Genomic DNA, 16,895 nt, shown 5'->3' with positions numbered 1-16,895 from the left:
CTAACAGAAGTGAGGATAATCCTCTGTACATCACCTCAGTATTACTGCTGACAGACACTAGCTGTGTGGGTCACGTGTGAGTGTTTATGTGTGTGACTGTGTGTCTCTGACAGTCGTGTGTAATCCCAGTGACTAACACTGCTGTCAACCTGCAGGCATTTGTATTCCCACATCAGGAAACTTAATGGCACAGAGAAGATCGAGCTTGAAGGTCAGCACAGCGACTCAACATTGTTTTAACCAAACATCGTGTTTTTTTCCAATCAACAGTTGTACTGGATACTTAAAAACAGAAATGAAGCCGTGAAACTTCAGCTCAAGTTCCCAGTTTATTGTTTCGCTATGTATTAAAGCTTTGTTGTTTTGAGCATGAGCCAATGGTCTTTTCAGCTTATTACATATTACTGTTCGCTAATAACAGCCAACTTTGGAAAAGAAATGGTATGTAACTGAAAATTCATTGTGAAACCTTTGCACATTTTAATGCCTCGGTAATGGTTAATGATCAGTTGTTTCCAAGTGATTACACCTCATCTTTTCACATTTGGCGACTGATTGCAACTAGTTGTTGCTCAGAAGTTGAATGTGCCACAAGTTTGGATCTCAAAGTGGCTGCACAAGGTGCTTGGTGACAGGCAATCTGACTCCAAACAATCATGGTTCGAATCTTTTAGCACTAAGCAACTGACTCAAAAATGTTGTTGAGTTTAAAGATTACATTCAAGGAGTCACAGTGGAATTAGGTCTTGAAAATACAAAGGAAAATGTCTAACAGTGGTTACACTGTGTTTTCTATACACCGAGAGCTGAATATAGGTAACAGAAAGCCTTTTGTGGCTGGAGAGGAACATGAAAAAACAATACTGAACTTCAGGACAACTACAAATGACCATTATGTGAATGCAGTCCCGATCAAAAGTTTAAGACCACTTGAAAATGGCAAAAAGTTATATTTTGCACGGTTGGATCTTAATAAGGTTCCATGTCAAGCTTCAACATGCAGCAAGAAGAAACGGGAGTGAGAAAAAAACCTTATTTTGAGCATGCAATTTATTGAAAACAACGCTTGAACTGAAATAGGCTCTTTTACAGCTGATCGAAAGTTTAAGACCACACCTCCAAAAAAACAGTTAACCCCTAAAAAACGGAAATCAAAGTTCCAAACAGGAACTCAGTAATGATTAGCTCCACCGTTACTGTTCATCACTTCAAAAACTCGTTGCAGCATGCTTGATGCAAGTGTTTCCATGAGGTGAGTGGGAACATCTCTCTAAAAGCTTAAGACGGCCACATGAAGGACATCTACTGCCTGGAACTGTTGTCCATTTTTGTAAACTTCTCTTGCCATCCATTCGCAAAGGTTCTCAGTTGGATTTAGATCAGGGGAACACGCACAATGGTCCAAAAGAGTGATGTTATTTTCCTGGAAGAAGTCCCCTGTCCTGCAGGCATTGCATACATTAGCATTGTCCTGTTGAAAAACCCAGCTGTTACCACACAGACCAGGGCCCTCAGTCATGAGGGATGCTCTCTGCAACATCTGGACATAGCCAGCAGCCATTTGATGCCCCTGCACCTCCTGAAGCTCCATTGTTCCACTGAAGGAAAAAGTACCCCAGACCATTATGGCGCACCCTCCACTGTGGCATGTAGAAAACATCTCCAGCGGGATCTTCTTGTCATGCCAGTAAACATCAGGACCATCAAGGCTACATTTTCTCTCATCAGAGAATAAAACTTTCTTCCACCATTTAATGCCCCATGTTTGGTGCTCTCTTGCAAAGTCCAAACGGTCGGTTCTGTGGTGTTCAAGTAGACGAGGCCTTTGAAGACATTTTTGGTTTTTGAAGCCCTTCAGTCTCAGATGCCGTCTGATGGTTATGGGGCTGCAGTCAGGACCAGTAACGCCTTAATTTGGGTCGAGGATCGTCCAGTGTCTTAACAGACACCCAATTGGATCCTCTGGCTCAGTGTTGGTGAAGTTTTTTGTCTCTTACACTTGACGATTTTCTTCCATAACCCTCAGGATCACTTAAGAAATTCCAAATGACTGTCTTACTGCGTCCCACCTCAGCAGCGATGGCGAGAACATCATAACAGTGTGACTACCTGACAGAAAATGACAATGAATCTACATTTTTGCACACATTTGGCCTTTTAAAGGCACGTGGTCTTAAATTCCAATCAGCTGTAAAACAGCCTGTTTCAGTTTAAGTATTGTTTTAAATAAATTACATGCTCAAAAAATGTTTTGTCCTACTCCCATTTATTCTTGTTGCATGTTGAAGCTCTACTTGGAACCTTGTTAAGATCCAATCATTCAAAATACGATTTTTTGCCATTTTTGATTGGGACTGTCCTACAAATGTCATGGTCCCGGGCCATGTGGGCCCGGTATTCTCAGTTTTTGTATGTTTTGTATTTCATCCCCTAGTCATGCCTTGGTTCCTAGGTTCTTCTGTTAAGATGTTCCTTATTTGGTTACCTCCTGTGTGCCCCTGTGTAACTGTGAGCCCTCGTGTTTTATTCCATGTCTTCCTCAGCCCGTTATGTCTGTGTTTTCCCCGTGCTCTCTCTCCTCCTGTTTGAACCTCTGTACTTCCTGTTTGACTCTGCCTGTCTCCCGTCAGTGTTATGTTCACCCCGCCCTGTCTTGTTATGGTTATCTGTGTCAGCTGTGTTCCCCGTGTGTTCCCACTTTCCTCGTTAACCCTCTGTGTATTTCTGTCTGCGTCTCCCTCTGTTCGGCGTCGCGTTCTCCCTCATGCTGTGTGTGATTCCCCCTGTGTTTCCTGGTGAACTTTATGTTAGTTTTTCCCAGTTTAGTTTTCCTATTATCTTTTGTCAGCAATAAAGCTGCATTTTGAGTTTATCCCTTGAGTCTGTGAGTTTTTGCGATTGGGTCCTCATCCTGCCTGCCACACAGCGATCCATGACAACAAATGCAAAATTGTAAAGGAAATAATAGATTTATACATAGTTGTTAAACATTGTTGTTAAACTTTGTTGTAAAACATTGTTAAGTTTGATGAAATTTCTATATTCAAAAATATAAAACAAATGTAAAAATGTTTACAGCTGATAAATTATAGGCTTTGTGTACTCATCGACAGGAACATTGGATACAAAGTCATTAGGATGACTTCACTTTAGTAAAGGGGTGATAAATGGTTGCATGGAGATTGCAGAAGTGAAAATAATTCCTCTGTAGCCTGATAGCTGCTACTTATATCACCTGTCCACAGTCAAGTTGCCATATGGGTAATGTAGGCTTTCAGATCATTACAAAGTGATCTTATATATAAATTAAAAATAATAGGAACAAACAATCTCATAGATAGGAGAGTGTACAATTCATCCCACTGTGTAACTGTGAGTACGCAGTGAGTGTGTGCAACATAATCTTGTTTCTCTTTTTCTCAAAAGATGATAGAAGATTTTTACAATGACTTACAACATTTTGAGAACAGAATCAATTTTCTCCACTCATACCTTGTTACCGGTGCCATTAATTACAAACACTGAGTGCATAATAACACACACAACTGTAAATCTTATGCTCCTATTATCTCCTGCAAATGCCACACAAAGCACGTCAAGTTTACTCTGAAATGAGATCTTACAAAATCATTATTGCAGTCATCATCGTTATGAAGTTACTGCAGACATCGGCTGGTTCTACAGTCTCACCTGGCAGTGAGTGTACATATGAAATGACTTCAAACACCCTAAAACAACATGACAGATGCCAACAATATTAATGCAGCAGGAAGACTTCAGACAAACACGCTCCATCTGCTGTACTTCAAATAAACACAGATCCATATCTGGTGCATCAGCTTGAACCAAATCTCTCTCTCTCACACACACACACACACACACACACACACACACACACACACACACACACACACACACACACACACACACACACACAGAACAGTTCAGTTTGGGGTATCGCTGTGCTGCGTTTGGCTACAGTGCCCAACATATTTAATATAAATAACAGAAGGAGACCTGCACACAGACACTCTCTTCCTCTCCTGGTGGAGGTCGTTATGAGTTCTTCTCCCATTGGCAGGAAGAGTGTTTGTGAAACAGACGAAGCACTGCTGGCCATCGCCACAGGAATGGGACTAACACGGACCTCAGATGGACACACACACACACACTGCTGACCAAAGCCCAGCATGGACAGAAGGTTTGATATAAAATTTCAGTCGAGAGTCACTAATGAGGTGTATAGGAGAGTCACGACACAGAGACACAATGGTGTTCTTCTACTGATTGTTTTAGATTAAGATACAGAGCAGCATGTAAGCCTGGTTAACTGATGATAATGTTATCTAATGAGAGACCAAATGCCAAGGCAGAGCTGGTCGAATATAAGCCAACATACTTTTGAACCATACTGATCACTGGTTAGTTGTGTATCAGCAGGGTATTAGCAAACATGTCAAAGATGACTGGAAATTAGCCTGATCGGTTTATAGTTACAGTTGCTCCAGTTTTCTCACCGTTATTTTAGCCTCTTCCTCTCTTAGATTTAGATCCCTCAGTACCTTCAGTACCTTCAGTACCTTCGTGTTCTGGCTACCTCCTTTTTATGGATCTTAGTTACTCTTTTAATCACAATTTACAGTTAGTTAAAGTAAAATGAAATGTCCTTCTATCAAAGAAAGACTCACTGCAATGTTTGTAGATTTTTAAACCACAAAACCAAATGTTGAATGTTTGAAAGCTAACACTTGGGTAAAGTTAGTTGTTGTAGAAGTAGTGGGAACACACTAATCATATACTACAGATCAATAGGAGGTAAATGGAAGCAGGCAGACTACTCCTTTAAAACCTTATGAGCTCTTTGGGCACTATCCATGGTGCTGATCCCACTTAATACCCCATACAAGACGTGAACAACCAAGAGGATATGCTCCGATGTTCCCACTAGTTAGTTCCAGTGAGAAATAAATGAAGTGTCAGAAACAAACACAGCATTATCAGCACCACTACACATTCACTTCCACTAGTATATTAATGCCAGAGCATTGAAAACATACTACCTTTGAGTTTATTTTTAGATATCTTCAATAAATACTATGTGATATCCACATAATAACTTCACAGACTGACTGCTTGCTAGAAGTTGTGTTAATAAAGTGGTTAAACTTCAAACCAGAACTAAAGTTTGTAGGACCTGATTTGGATTTTACAACAGCTGGCCATCTTCCCAGTCATCAGTGGCAAACGGCATGGTTATCTGATCAGATTATGTGATTTATATGAGTTACTGCAAAGAGCTTATATTGAAAATCTAAGAGGCATTTTGATTTGACAGGAAAATCTGTCACTGACTAATAAGACTACCTCCAAGAACAGGTTGTACATATTTGCTTGTTAAGGAATCAACAAAGCAATCTTCTTCTTTTTTGCCCGCCATGCCACAGCTTTAACTAATCTACAGTGTGTGAGCTATGAGACGGATCTGCATTTTTCAACTTTGGTTACAAACAAGCTTGTGCCGTCTGAGCCTTTCTTTGTCCGGTAACAAGTCTGTGCACCTTAAACGAAACTTCATTTAGGACCTTCAATTAACCTCTTGAAATTAGAATTCATAATCCATTTATCATGCTTGTACGACCTTTGAGAATTCATAATCCATACATCACAGTTTTCAGAATGATGTATGGATTATATCCTTGCACGGCCTTCATAAGCTTCCAAGATATTTGCATACTGCAGCTGCTGCAGAACTTCATTACCTTCCGACAGTGCCTTCCCAGTCTTAATGTGTGGTTGCCCTGTTAGACTATGTTTAGACTAATATCAGCTTGGCCAGCAAACTGTTTGATGGAATATCTGGGCTATAAAGTCATTTAAATCCTAATTACTATGCAACATTTCAAGGTGATATTCTGGCTCTAACTCATATTTTCAAATTTTGCCCAAATCTCTATTGTGCTTGCTGACATTTGTCTGTTGTCTTGTTAATGGATTCAGTCCCTTTTCATATCACATAAAAAAAAGACATACACTGTACTCCCAACAGTTTATATGTTGACTAATGACTACATTTGCCCACTCAGAAGTGTGACCTCCCTCTCATGTGCTCCCTGAACTCTAGCACAATGCCTGGTACTGACCTGATGATATCAAATCTTAATACTACTGAATCAACTTATATATTTTGCAATCACTTTTTCCTTTGCAGGCTTCTATAGAGTTGTTGCATATACAGTGTTGTGAATAGATATTTGCCCTCTTCCCTATTTTTTAGTTTTTTGCAAATTTGTCACACTTACATGTTTTAGATCATCAAACATAATGCTAACTTAATACTATACAAAGATAACCAACGTAATTAAAAAAAAATTTTATTAAGGGGGAAAATGCTATCAAAACCTGCCTGCTCCTCTGAGAAAAAGTAATTGGCCCTTCTTGTTAAATCATGAATTAATTGTGATTAACCACTTTTTTTTGGAAAGCTGAAAAACATGTTGATGATTTTCTTCTGTTCTCAAACCGCTCTTCTCTTAGAAGCTCTGGGTGGAGTCTGGGTGGAGTCCCCCCCCCATTGTTTTTCTTACCATGCTACCTCTTCTAACCTGTCTTCCCAATGTGATGTTTGTGCAATGTATGTATGGTTGGAAGGGGGCCAATTTCACTGCAGGTAACATGTACGTGTATCATTGCAGCGACATATAAAGGCTTAATCATCATCAAAAAAAGTCTGGACTAAAACCAGATTGAGATGCTTTAGTATGACCTTAAACATGCTTGAAAAAACCCTCCAATGTCACTGAGTTAAAACAAATCTGCAATGAGTGTGAGGCAAAATTCCTCACAAGTGCACATTGATACGAAAGACTCGCTGCCAGTGATCACAAATGCTTGATTGCATTACTTTCTACCAAGGGTGGCACAAACACAGGTTTAGGGGAGAATTATCTTTTCACACAGGGCCAGGTAGGAAGGATTTCTGTTTGACTCTATCAAATATATTAAATCATTTATCAATAGGCTACAACTTGTTCATGTGGAAAACATACATACTCACAGCAGACTCTGTAAAGGTCTTCTAATCCGGTGTGTAATACACTGCTCATGCCCTTAATAACACATTTATGAACAAGCTCTCTGACTGATGCCAAAATCAAACGCGCACACCCTCCCCAGCAGACAGATTACTGATTCTCCTGATATTGTTTCGGCTCTGTGAAATAGTGTCTGCTATCCTCAGGTCTCCCGGTACGGCAGCATCCCATTAGCCTATCAGCATTTATAACCTGGTTTCCAAGGTTACGGCCCTCTAAGTCACTTCCAGTAAAAAAAATATTCAGGATGATGCTTTTTTGGAAAACTCAGCCAGAGTCTGTATTAATTGTAACTTTATGAGGACAAATGTGTGTTAGACACAGGCATAATGGATATTCTGAGTGCTTCTCCCTTTAGGATGAACCATCAAAACTGTCGTAAGCGTTCAGATTTGAATAAGAAGTAAGGTTAGATTTAAATGTAGGATTTGTTTAGAGTAAAGGGCAGGGCTGGGCATCTTATTATATGTTTTAGTGTTATAATATATATCCACCAATTATTTTTCTTCAGATTGCAGATACTTGGTGAGGGTGTCACAATGTAGTGTCCTGAGCAAAGCATTATAAAATATAAAGAATGGCTGTAGACTTCGAAGGTAAAAAATAATTTCATAGAAGTCTATGGGAAAATGATTCTCGGCACCTCTGCTCTGTGACTTTCCTGATGAGTGTACGGGCTCAGTCCCTAATTTCAAAATTGTGGTCATTATTACTGACTTATGTGAAATGCCCAATATCTCAAACTAATATAAAGAGGAGAAATCATTTTGATGCCTAACCAGAACCGACTCTATGAGAACACACAGCACAGCTACTTACACAGACATTAAATGATACATGTGCTATTAGGATTAAAGGATAAAGAAGGGAATATATCAGCGAGGGCCTTCACAAGTGTAGATGCTCCACAGTTAGTGAATTTCCAGTACAGTCTTTTGAATATTTGCATAATATGGAAATCGCTTATTGATATTATGCAAATATTCAAAAGACTGTACTACTTTTTTTATTGTTTATTAGGAAGAATACAAAGCACGCTGTTACATGCTGAGAAGACGTCACTTTCCATCTACAAAGGCAGTGAAGGTTGGTTTCTCTGTCTTCTTTATACATTCTGCCCACACATACTGAATTCAGATTTTTGGGTTTTCCCACAGAGTGGTAGAATTGTAGCTATAGAGGGCAGCAACATGCTGATTCTGTGATCACCGCAAACATTCAGCCTTTACCAAAACCAAGATGAAGAACTACCTTGTCTCACACAATCAAGATTGGAAAAAATGACGTACCACCTTCTGCTTCAAGCCAGAACATTTGTATTTTTCAAATATTTTATCTCCAGCACTCACCGTCTGGTCTGAACTGGGCTACTATGGTGACGGTCTGTCCTGCATTTTTCAGAGCTGCGGCTGCCTGCTCGTGTGTTGCACTGGACAGGTCCACTCCATTCACCTACGAATACAGACACACACAATTAGCAGCTAAATTTGCACTGACACGAGCAAATTGGAAACACTCACAAGTGCAGGTTTTGTTTTGATAGAACTCGCATACGATAATTCAAAATCACAGTAATTCTACAGGGACTGTCAGTGTCCCGACAGTCTGAGGATTAAATCTAGCGTGAATGTTGTGTGAAGAAAATTAAACCTATATTTCATTTTAACGGGACACACACCACATCGCGAGAATGCACTCAGTCATCGGAGGGCGCCGGTTGACTGGTAATGCACGAAAAACAAAGAAAAGTTATGTGAAGCTTAACTCCATCTTCAGATTAACAAATCACTGCAAATAAGCATCTGGAACTGATTCCAATGGCTCTACGTTTTAAGGTACAACATCCTTACAAAGCAAATCTGTTGTGAAACATTAATATAAACAGAATTAGGAGTTATTCACCAACGCTGTGTCGTACTTCTCAGGGATCTGTATGTGTGGTGTCTTAGTTCATACCGACAGGATGCGGTCTCCCTTTCGAAGTTCCCCACAGAGATCAGCTGGACCTCCAGCAAGAATGAAGGAAATGAAGATCCCTTCTCCATCTTCCCCTCCAACAATGTTAAATCCGAGACCTGTAGATCCCCTCTGCAGCACCACCCGTCTGGGTTCCCTGACAGAAACACAAATCGAACAAAGACATCACATCACGGCAACTTATATTGGTATTCTCCTTGTTTAGGACACCAGTTCATCAGTTTTGTAATGTATGAATACATTTGATGAGTCGGTGACTACACACATTTTGAAATAATGTTGTACTTCATTATATGATGTTCTCTGAATGTGGAAAAATTTGTGGTGATAAATGCTTAGTCTCTGCAGGAGGAAACAGTGCTTAACCCGAAGATTACTTTCTGTTTTCACCAGCAGATGTCAGCATCGCACTTTGTGGCACAGCGTGAACAATGAGAGCCGGTCTAGCCTCTACGTCTCGTAAAAAGGACGAAAGAAAAGAATCCAAGTCAACACAAGCGAGTGATGAAGCAGCTGGATGAATGGATGAAAAGCAAATAAAGTCGACCACTGGTAAAAGTTTTTACGCACACCGTCAGCATGTGTAAAAACAAGATAACAAGAGCGCTTCAGCTTGGTTCATGCCTCTTCTAAAAACAGAGCAGTTCTTTTGTGTGTATTCAGAATCAGACACATTCACAAATGTGGGCTGTTGACTAATTTTGTATTGCAACAGCAAATCCTGGCCTCCTTTCAGATACAACATTTGGAAAAAAAGTCAGCACGGGCAGATACTCCGAGCATGTATGAAAATTACTGCTGAGATAGAAATGAACCAGCGTGTCCCTCCATCTGATCCTTAACCTGAATTCATCTGTTGTGCAGAAGTTTTGCTCACTCAGTGGACATTTTTTAAAACCCATGATCTGCTATTTGTGTGACTAATCAGAGAGCGAGAGAGGAAAAATAGCTGGAGAAAAGAGAAGGACACACGTCAAAATGACCATTCTGCAGTCTGTCTGAGGCTTATCAGATTTATTATAATCAAAGCGCACTGATTGGCCCAAAAGGTCTATGACGAAATAGGTCATATTCTGGTAACCACGGTGATGCCAGTCGAGTGACGAGGGTTGTGATAAGCAGTAATCCCTCCATTAAAATGGATTAAGACAGTAGAGCAGCACTCAGGGTGTATCTGTGTGTGTGGTGTGTCTGTACGCGTATGTAACCTGAGTTTACTTGACAGACAAAATTTGCAGGGCCATCTGCCTTTCACTGCCACACACACACACACACACACACACACACACACACACACACACACACACACACACACACACACGGATGCAGAGGCAGAGCAGGGAAGAACTGAGGTCATCCTTCGCTGCTCTCACTAAAGATCTCAGAGCACAAAGGAAAGAAGCTTGAAAATACAAGATTTTGATTGTGGATTTTGTCATTTTATAAAATGCAAAACTAAACCATTAACAAACTATTTCTTCAAATTTTGTCAAATTATTTTCGTTTTTTTTTCTTGGTTGACATCTGTGAATAAATGTGACTCTGACAAAGACTGTTTATAACCATCATATGATGTTAATATGCAAATGTTGGAAAGTTGTTTAATCTAACATAACTTCAAGTAAACCAACATGTACAGCAGAAATCGACAGCCAAATATTGCCATGCTTAACAGTACTGATAATCTACTGTTGATTAATTTGTGATTAACTTCTGAACAGCTTTTTTCAGACAGCGCATGAACTGAGCTAACCAAAGATTATTTTCAACTTTCAATCATCCAAAGCTGCTTCAGTGGAGCTCCAAATTATCACAACAGGTCTGTTTTAATAGGCAGTTAAAACTTTAGAAACTTTATCTTGAATTATTATCTCATTTGACAGAAATTTCATTTCTTTCTGTGCGCTACAAAGATAAACTGAGATCTCACCGGGTGATATCATCGTCTCCTGCAATGGACCTGGGCAGCGGTGAGTATCTGGGGGTGGTCAGTGGGGCAGGGCTTACAGATTGGCTGCCACTCATGTAGGGGCTGATGTGGTTATCCTGGTGTGGGGAATATGCTGTGGGAACAAATACAGACATTTCTTTGTCTTATTTTAGTGTTACACATAAGACATGAATTCAAATGTGATTTCAGTAAGCTGCATTTATGTAATCGAACAACCAACATAGATAGATAGATAGATAGATAGATAGATAGATAGATAGATAGATAGATAGATAGATAGATAGATAGATAGATAGATAGATAGATAGATAGATAGATAGATAGATAGATAGATAGATAGATAGATAGATAGATAGATAGATAACAAGAACAGTATATACAGGTCACTTAGAAATGTACTTTTAAAAACATTTTTTCTATGTACACAGTTTTTAAATGATGTACTTTGAAAAAAGTACTGCAGAGCCAAGAAACGTCCTGAGAAATGACAGACAGCGTGATATATAGAATCTGTTAATATGGTAGATTCACAGCAGTGATAAATGACATGCTCTCTGTTAATATGCTCTGTTGGAGAAATGACAAGTGGCAGGAATCCAGAGAACCAAATTTACCCAGTCTGTTAATCGGACTGTTGTATAACAAAAAACACTGTCTGGGAGATGTGATCATTATAGAATATATTCTTAATGTTACCACATAGATGTGAAAGATCATTAAAACTGCTTTCATAAGAAACTGCTTTTATAAAACTAGTAAATCAAACTAGGTAATGTGCATTTCCAATCCAGTTAATCTATCATCCCAAACTGACTAAAGTGACGTCACATATTTAACAGAAAACTTCATGGATGTCAAATAATCGCTATCCTGAAACAGCTTTCTATAGTAGTCTTAATATTTACTTATTACTTATTATTATTTAATAAATAACTTACATATAAAAATATATGCAACTGTGATCTCACACTTCTGGCTTGCTTTTTTTAAATGCACCGTTTCTTTAACATACAGATAGCTCTTATAACTAGGTACCGAGCTTGCATCAGCTTGACAGCTGATTTTCATTTAATATTAATATTCAACATATGATATAAAAGTTGCAAGCTAATCCTCATAACTTTGTTCTCATTGTTTCCCGTATGACCAGTTGACATGTATAAAGCTCTGTGCTGATCTAAGTCGAGTGATAACGATTGCTCCATTCTCCCCTCGGAGAGCTTTATTAGCTGATGTAATTTACTTTTTAAAGAGTCTACGTCTGTATCGTGTTGTTTTTCACCTGCTGATTGCGTTTTCTGAATATTTCTTGTTCTCAGGTGTCTTATAAAATATGACATGAACCTCAATGGGACTGCGTGATTAAAGAAAGACTATATCTGATTATATCTTAGCTGAGTATATCTGATGGCATGTAAAGGGAGGACATGCAGATGTTAATAATGGTTTTTGTAGGTACCTTTTTATTTTACGCGAAAGCTAATTTAACTCCATGTACCCGTTTACAGTTTACTTCACCTTTGCTTGACTTTTCTTTGTTTCCTTGATTGGTTGCTGGTCGAGTTTCATGATTCATGACAAGCTCTGAGTAAGAGTCACTGTTCAGGGCTTCAGTAAAAAGCAGCTCTCTATGTGTGGGAAGCAAACAAATTTCAGCTTTGTTCCTTGCTGTTTTCTTTCTTTTTCTTTTCTTTTCTTTTTTTTTGTTCAGCACCATCTGGCACTAAAACGCCTCACCATCTTGGTGGCAACGATGTGTACAACAGTCAGCGGCACGCTGTCTGACTGCAAGTTGTTTTTGAACTTCTCAAGAATAGCGAGAGTCTACGCAGACGGATGAAACTGGGTTTCACAAATACATGTTGTGCAATTAAAATATAAAAAAGTCAACGTTCAGAACGTAGAGCTCTTTTTGTGTACTCACAGTTAGTGACATCGGGCGGAGGGAAGTTGTCATTGATAAAAAGGGAGGTGTGTTTGGCCACACGCAGGTACACGACATCAGGAGTCGACTTTAGGGCGGCCACTGCCTCCTCATGAGTTACCTCCTCCAAACAGGAACCATTTACCTGAACATAAATGACATAAACGGTATTATTTTCTACAGACATGCGCCACACATGATAAATATCCATCCATCCATCCATCCATTCAGGTTCATGGGGATGGTACCCCTTTTAGGGTAACTTCTTTTTTAACAGTAATATGAAGTGCAACCTTCATATGCACTTTAGTGTGTATAATTAGATTTTTAAATCAAATTTGCACAAAAGAGAACAGAGTAAAAAAAAAAGAGGAAGTGTTTTCTTACAGCAACAAGCTTGTCGCCTATTTGTAGACGTCCATCTTTGTGTGCTGCTCCTCCCTCAATGATTTTGGTCACATAGATGCTGTTGTCGCCAGGGACATGTTGGTTTCCAACTCCACCAGCTATACTAAATCCTAAACCTGGAAGAATAAGTCACTACGTCACACGCTTGAATATTTTCTTAACATCTGATACTTTCTTTTGTAAGTCATAACACTGTTTTTTTATGAAGTGTTCTGCTATAGTACCACAACAACAATAACTGCAATATATCTGTGCTGGACTAATTGTAGACTTGGCAGTCTGTTGCTATGCTAGCACAGTCTCACCTTTGGGGCCTTTGACTAGTTTGATATCCAGGATTCTCTCGGTGAGGCTCCTCCTGCGTCGTATACACAGTCTGACCAGACCACCTGCCTCCTTTAGAGCCTCCACGGCGCCGCTGTGGGTCACTTCTCTGACGTCCGTCTCATTCACCCGGACTATACGGTCATTCACCCTGCATGGCAACAATACATGAAGTAAAGAAGTGAACTGCCTTGGATGGGGGAGATGAACTGGGAGGAAAAACAAATGTTATGCTGCTCAGTCTAAGACCAAAGTGGGAACGGAGCTGCTGACAGTGAGTGGTTGCTTTCTTTTTGAGAATTAAAGCTAAACTAGACATACGTCCTGAAATGGGGAGATTGGAGTGGGTGAGTGAACACAATCAAATACCAGAAACTGAAAATAGACAGTTCTTGGTTCAATCAGACATCTCTTGTTCATTTTCAAAGATTGTCTAGAGCCACTGGCTTTACCAAGGTAGTTACCTTGGTATGGGTAAAGAGAAAAACTGCGAGGGATTCACATCCCTTTATTCTGTAGTATAATAACAAGCCGAAGCTCTCATGGTGAAGTCTGTTGTAAAGCTAGACAGCCAATTTACTGTGATTGGAGATGCTCTCCACACAGCAGCCTCTCACAATGTTAGCTGAGTTTGCTGGCAGCTGCTGAAAGCATTGCTGTCTAAGTTCAATAACTCCGGAACAATAATGTTACCTGCTCGATCAATGCCACACCAATAATTAGGTAAATCTGCTGCCACAGGTGTGACGCTACACACATGAACAGTATTGCTTCAGTTTGAATGTGAAAAAGGAGGATTATTAGAGGACTAGAAATCCATTCTGCATGCCCAATTTCTGCAAACACTTGTGATAAATGTTCAGACTAAGATGGTTCAATTTCTAACTTTGAGGGCAGCAGCTGAGCCCGGGCATGTAGCACCCAAGAAGCGCTGCACCTGCTCATAATGTAATCAAATAATTCTTGCTCACGTCTAATGAAAGCAACAGTGTCTGTGTTTGCACCTGAGTCGTCCATTCTGGGCTGCAGCTCCTCCAGGTATAATCTTGGTGATGAAGATCGAGGGGTCATCTCCAATGTGGGGGTTATCGGTCCCTCCAGCGATACTGAAGCCGAGGCCTGAGTTACCCTACGCATATACACAGACACAGAGTGTTTTAAAGGTTAAAAAAGCACTTATACAGGTTTTAAAAGATTACTGTGCACCGTGATATTAACTGATTAATGTTAGTCTGGGCAGGCCAAAAAGTCGAGCTCAGTCCACAACACTTTTTCCAGTTTAAAAAAATGAAATATAAAGTTCACAGATTAAAAAAAAACAAAAACAAACTGCATCAAGTGATCTTAAAGTCAACAGACATCAGCTGACGGCTTAGCCCTTCCCTACATCCAACTGGTAAACCTCATACAGAATTTGAGTTGATTCAGTGAGCCCACAGTTTCTTGGTTCATGTCAGATTTGTAGACATTATGCCTGCTCTGCTCTGTTCAGCTTCATGTAATCCAACACAGAAGACAGAAAACCAACTGGTCCAGTTGCTGTGGCCAAGGTTTTATAGCAGACTAAGGATGGACCACAATGTACGTGCCGCGGTCCTGTGTCGTGACCCAGTGTTCTGTGTTATTATTAATCTTTGATTTCATCATGGTTTCTCATTACTAGTCTTTTTGGTTTATGGTTCTGTATTTCTAGCTCTAGTTCTTCTTTGTTTTTTGATCTCCAGTTTTTCTGTGCCCTTCATATTTAGTGTAGGTTTAGTTCTGTCTTTGTGTTTATTTTCTTGTTCCCCAGTCAGTCGTGTCTCATGTCGCAGTTTGTTACTCCTGTCCCTGTGCTCCGTGTTCCCTCTGTTCAGTGGCAAGTCCGTGCCTCTGTGCCTGTCGTGTGTTTCCTGTTTTATCTTGATAGTCCCTGTCCCTGTGTGGTTTTTTCTTCCCTTGTCTCGTTGGGTCTGATTTGTCCCAGCTGTGTTACCACCTGTTCTCCACCTGCTCGTCCTAGTCCTGTGTTTCTCTCTATTAGTTGTTGCATTGTACTCTCACTATGCTGTGCGTTTTTTCGCTGTGCTCCTTGTAGTTTTCTAGCTCTGTTTCCCAGTGTTAGTGTTTTGATTTTGGTTTGTATTTCTAGTTCCTCATTTTTGGTTTTGTTTTCTGTTTGTTTGAAGAATCACTTACATCCAAGATAAAGCTGCCTCTTTTAGTTGATCCTTGCGTTTATGAGTCCTGCATTTGGGTCCTGCCTGCCACACAGCAAACCATGACAATATGTGACCTATCCCAACTAGATTCTACTATTCTAATTACCTCAAGCAAGCTTAATCCCTGTATCATCATACATTTACCACAGAAAGAGGTGAAGCTGAACTCTCTTTGGCATACAGGTTATATGTACTGGTGCTCTTCTACACAGTGCAGCCTCCTTTTCTTTTACAAGGAGTTGTTCAACCAGATGAAGTGGTGCAGCAATGAGTCGTGTAACTTAATGTTAAATATAAAAAAGAAAAAAGGCGAAAGTTAAGCTGGTAAGAATGTACAAACAGAAAAACATTCATTCTAAGCCACAAAGGGCTAATCAAGTCGAGTGTGTTTGTTCATGAATGAATCACTGTTTGCATTTTCTGGCTCAGAGTCCATGAAGAGGGAAAAAGTATAATGTTATTTTACAGAGCAGTCACTGAAGCGATTTGAACACAGGTTTAGTAAGTTCAGATCTCTGACGCCAGGAATCACCAAGGTAACAGGTAACAGGTAAATTAAAAGCAAGAGCCTTCATTTTAATTCACGCTGATGTTAAATATTAAAAAAAGTAACGTCTGCTTAGGATTTCATATTTGTAAAGATCAAACTTCTTCAAGTCAAGACGCTCAGAGACGAGCTGCAAAAATGATAAATTGTTATAAGGAAATGAAACGGTGTGTCAGTCAGCTCTCTTTCTGGAAGAGAGAACCCAGACAATCTGAAACAAACTCTTTTCACTAAACTTGCTTTCTGGAAGAGCGCCCAGGCAGAAGGTACAGTGCAGATAGCCAAAATATTTGTTCATATGAAAAGATTCCCTCTGATCGGACTTTGGTTGAATGCTTTTAAAAAAACATGCAACAAAACTGTGCGGAAGCAAAAGAGCAGCTGCACGGAAGGTCTAAAACATGATCGGATAAATCAACAACAATTAATTTTCTTATTGGCTTTTTAAAATTTATATGCATTTATAGGCAAT

At 39.7% G+C, this 16,895-nt stretch overlaps 1 protein-coding gene across 5 annotated transcripts in view; it reads right to left on the bottom strand.

Annotated features, from left to right (window-relative positions):
* Positions 1–16,895, bottom strand: part of LOC146688936 (discs large homolog 1-like protein) — a 113,239-nt gene that overhangs the window by 28,087 nt on the left and 68,257 nt on the right. For all 5 annotated transcript variants that reach the window (XM_085437548.1, XM_085437545.1, XM_085437549.1 and 2 more), the window contains 7 exons: positions 14,680–14,804; positions 13,657–13,826; positions 13,331–13,467; positions 12,944–13,088; positions 10,999–11,131; positions 9,048–9,204; positions 8,441–8,543 (listed from right to left, as the gene is read on the bottom strand). In XM_085437548.1, coding sequence (XP_085293674.1) covers positions 8,441–8,543; positions 9,048–9,204; positions 10,999–11,131; positions 12,944–13,088; positions 13,331–13,467; positions 13,657–13,826; positions 14,680–14,804 — 970 coding nt within the window. The remainder of the gene's footprint in view (positions 1–8,440; positions 8,544–9,047; positions 9,205–10,998; positions 11,132–12,943; positions 13,089–13,330; positions 13,468–13,656; positions 13,827–14,679; positions 14,805–16,895) is intronic.

The sequence above is a fragment of the Copadichromis virginalis genome, linkage group LG17 (assembly GCF_057382275.1).
Source record: "Copadichromis virginalis isolate Kocher_CV1m ecotype Utaka linkage group LG17, C_Virginalis_male_GT1.1, whole genome shotgun sequence".
Taxonomy (NCBI): Eukaryota; Metazoa; Chordata; class Actinopteri; order Cichliformes; family Cichlidae; genus Copadichromis; species Copadichromis virginalis.
Note: the sequence above shows the minus strand (reverse complement) of the source record. Positions and strands in the feature narration are given on the sequence as shown.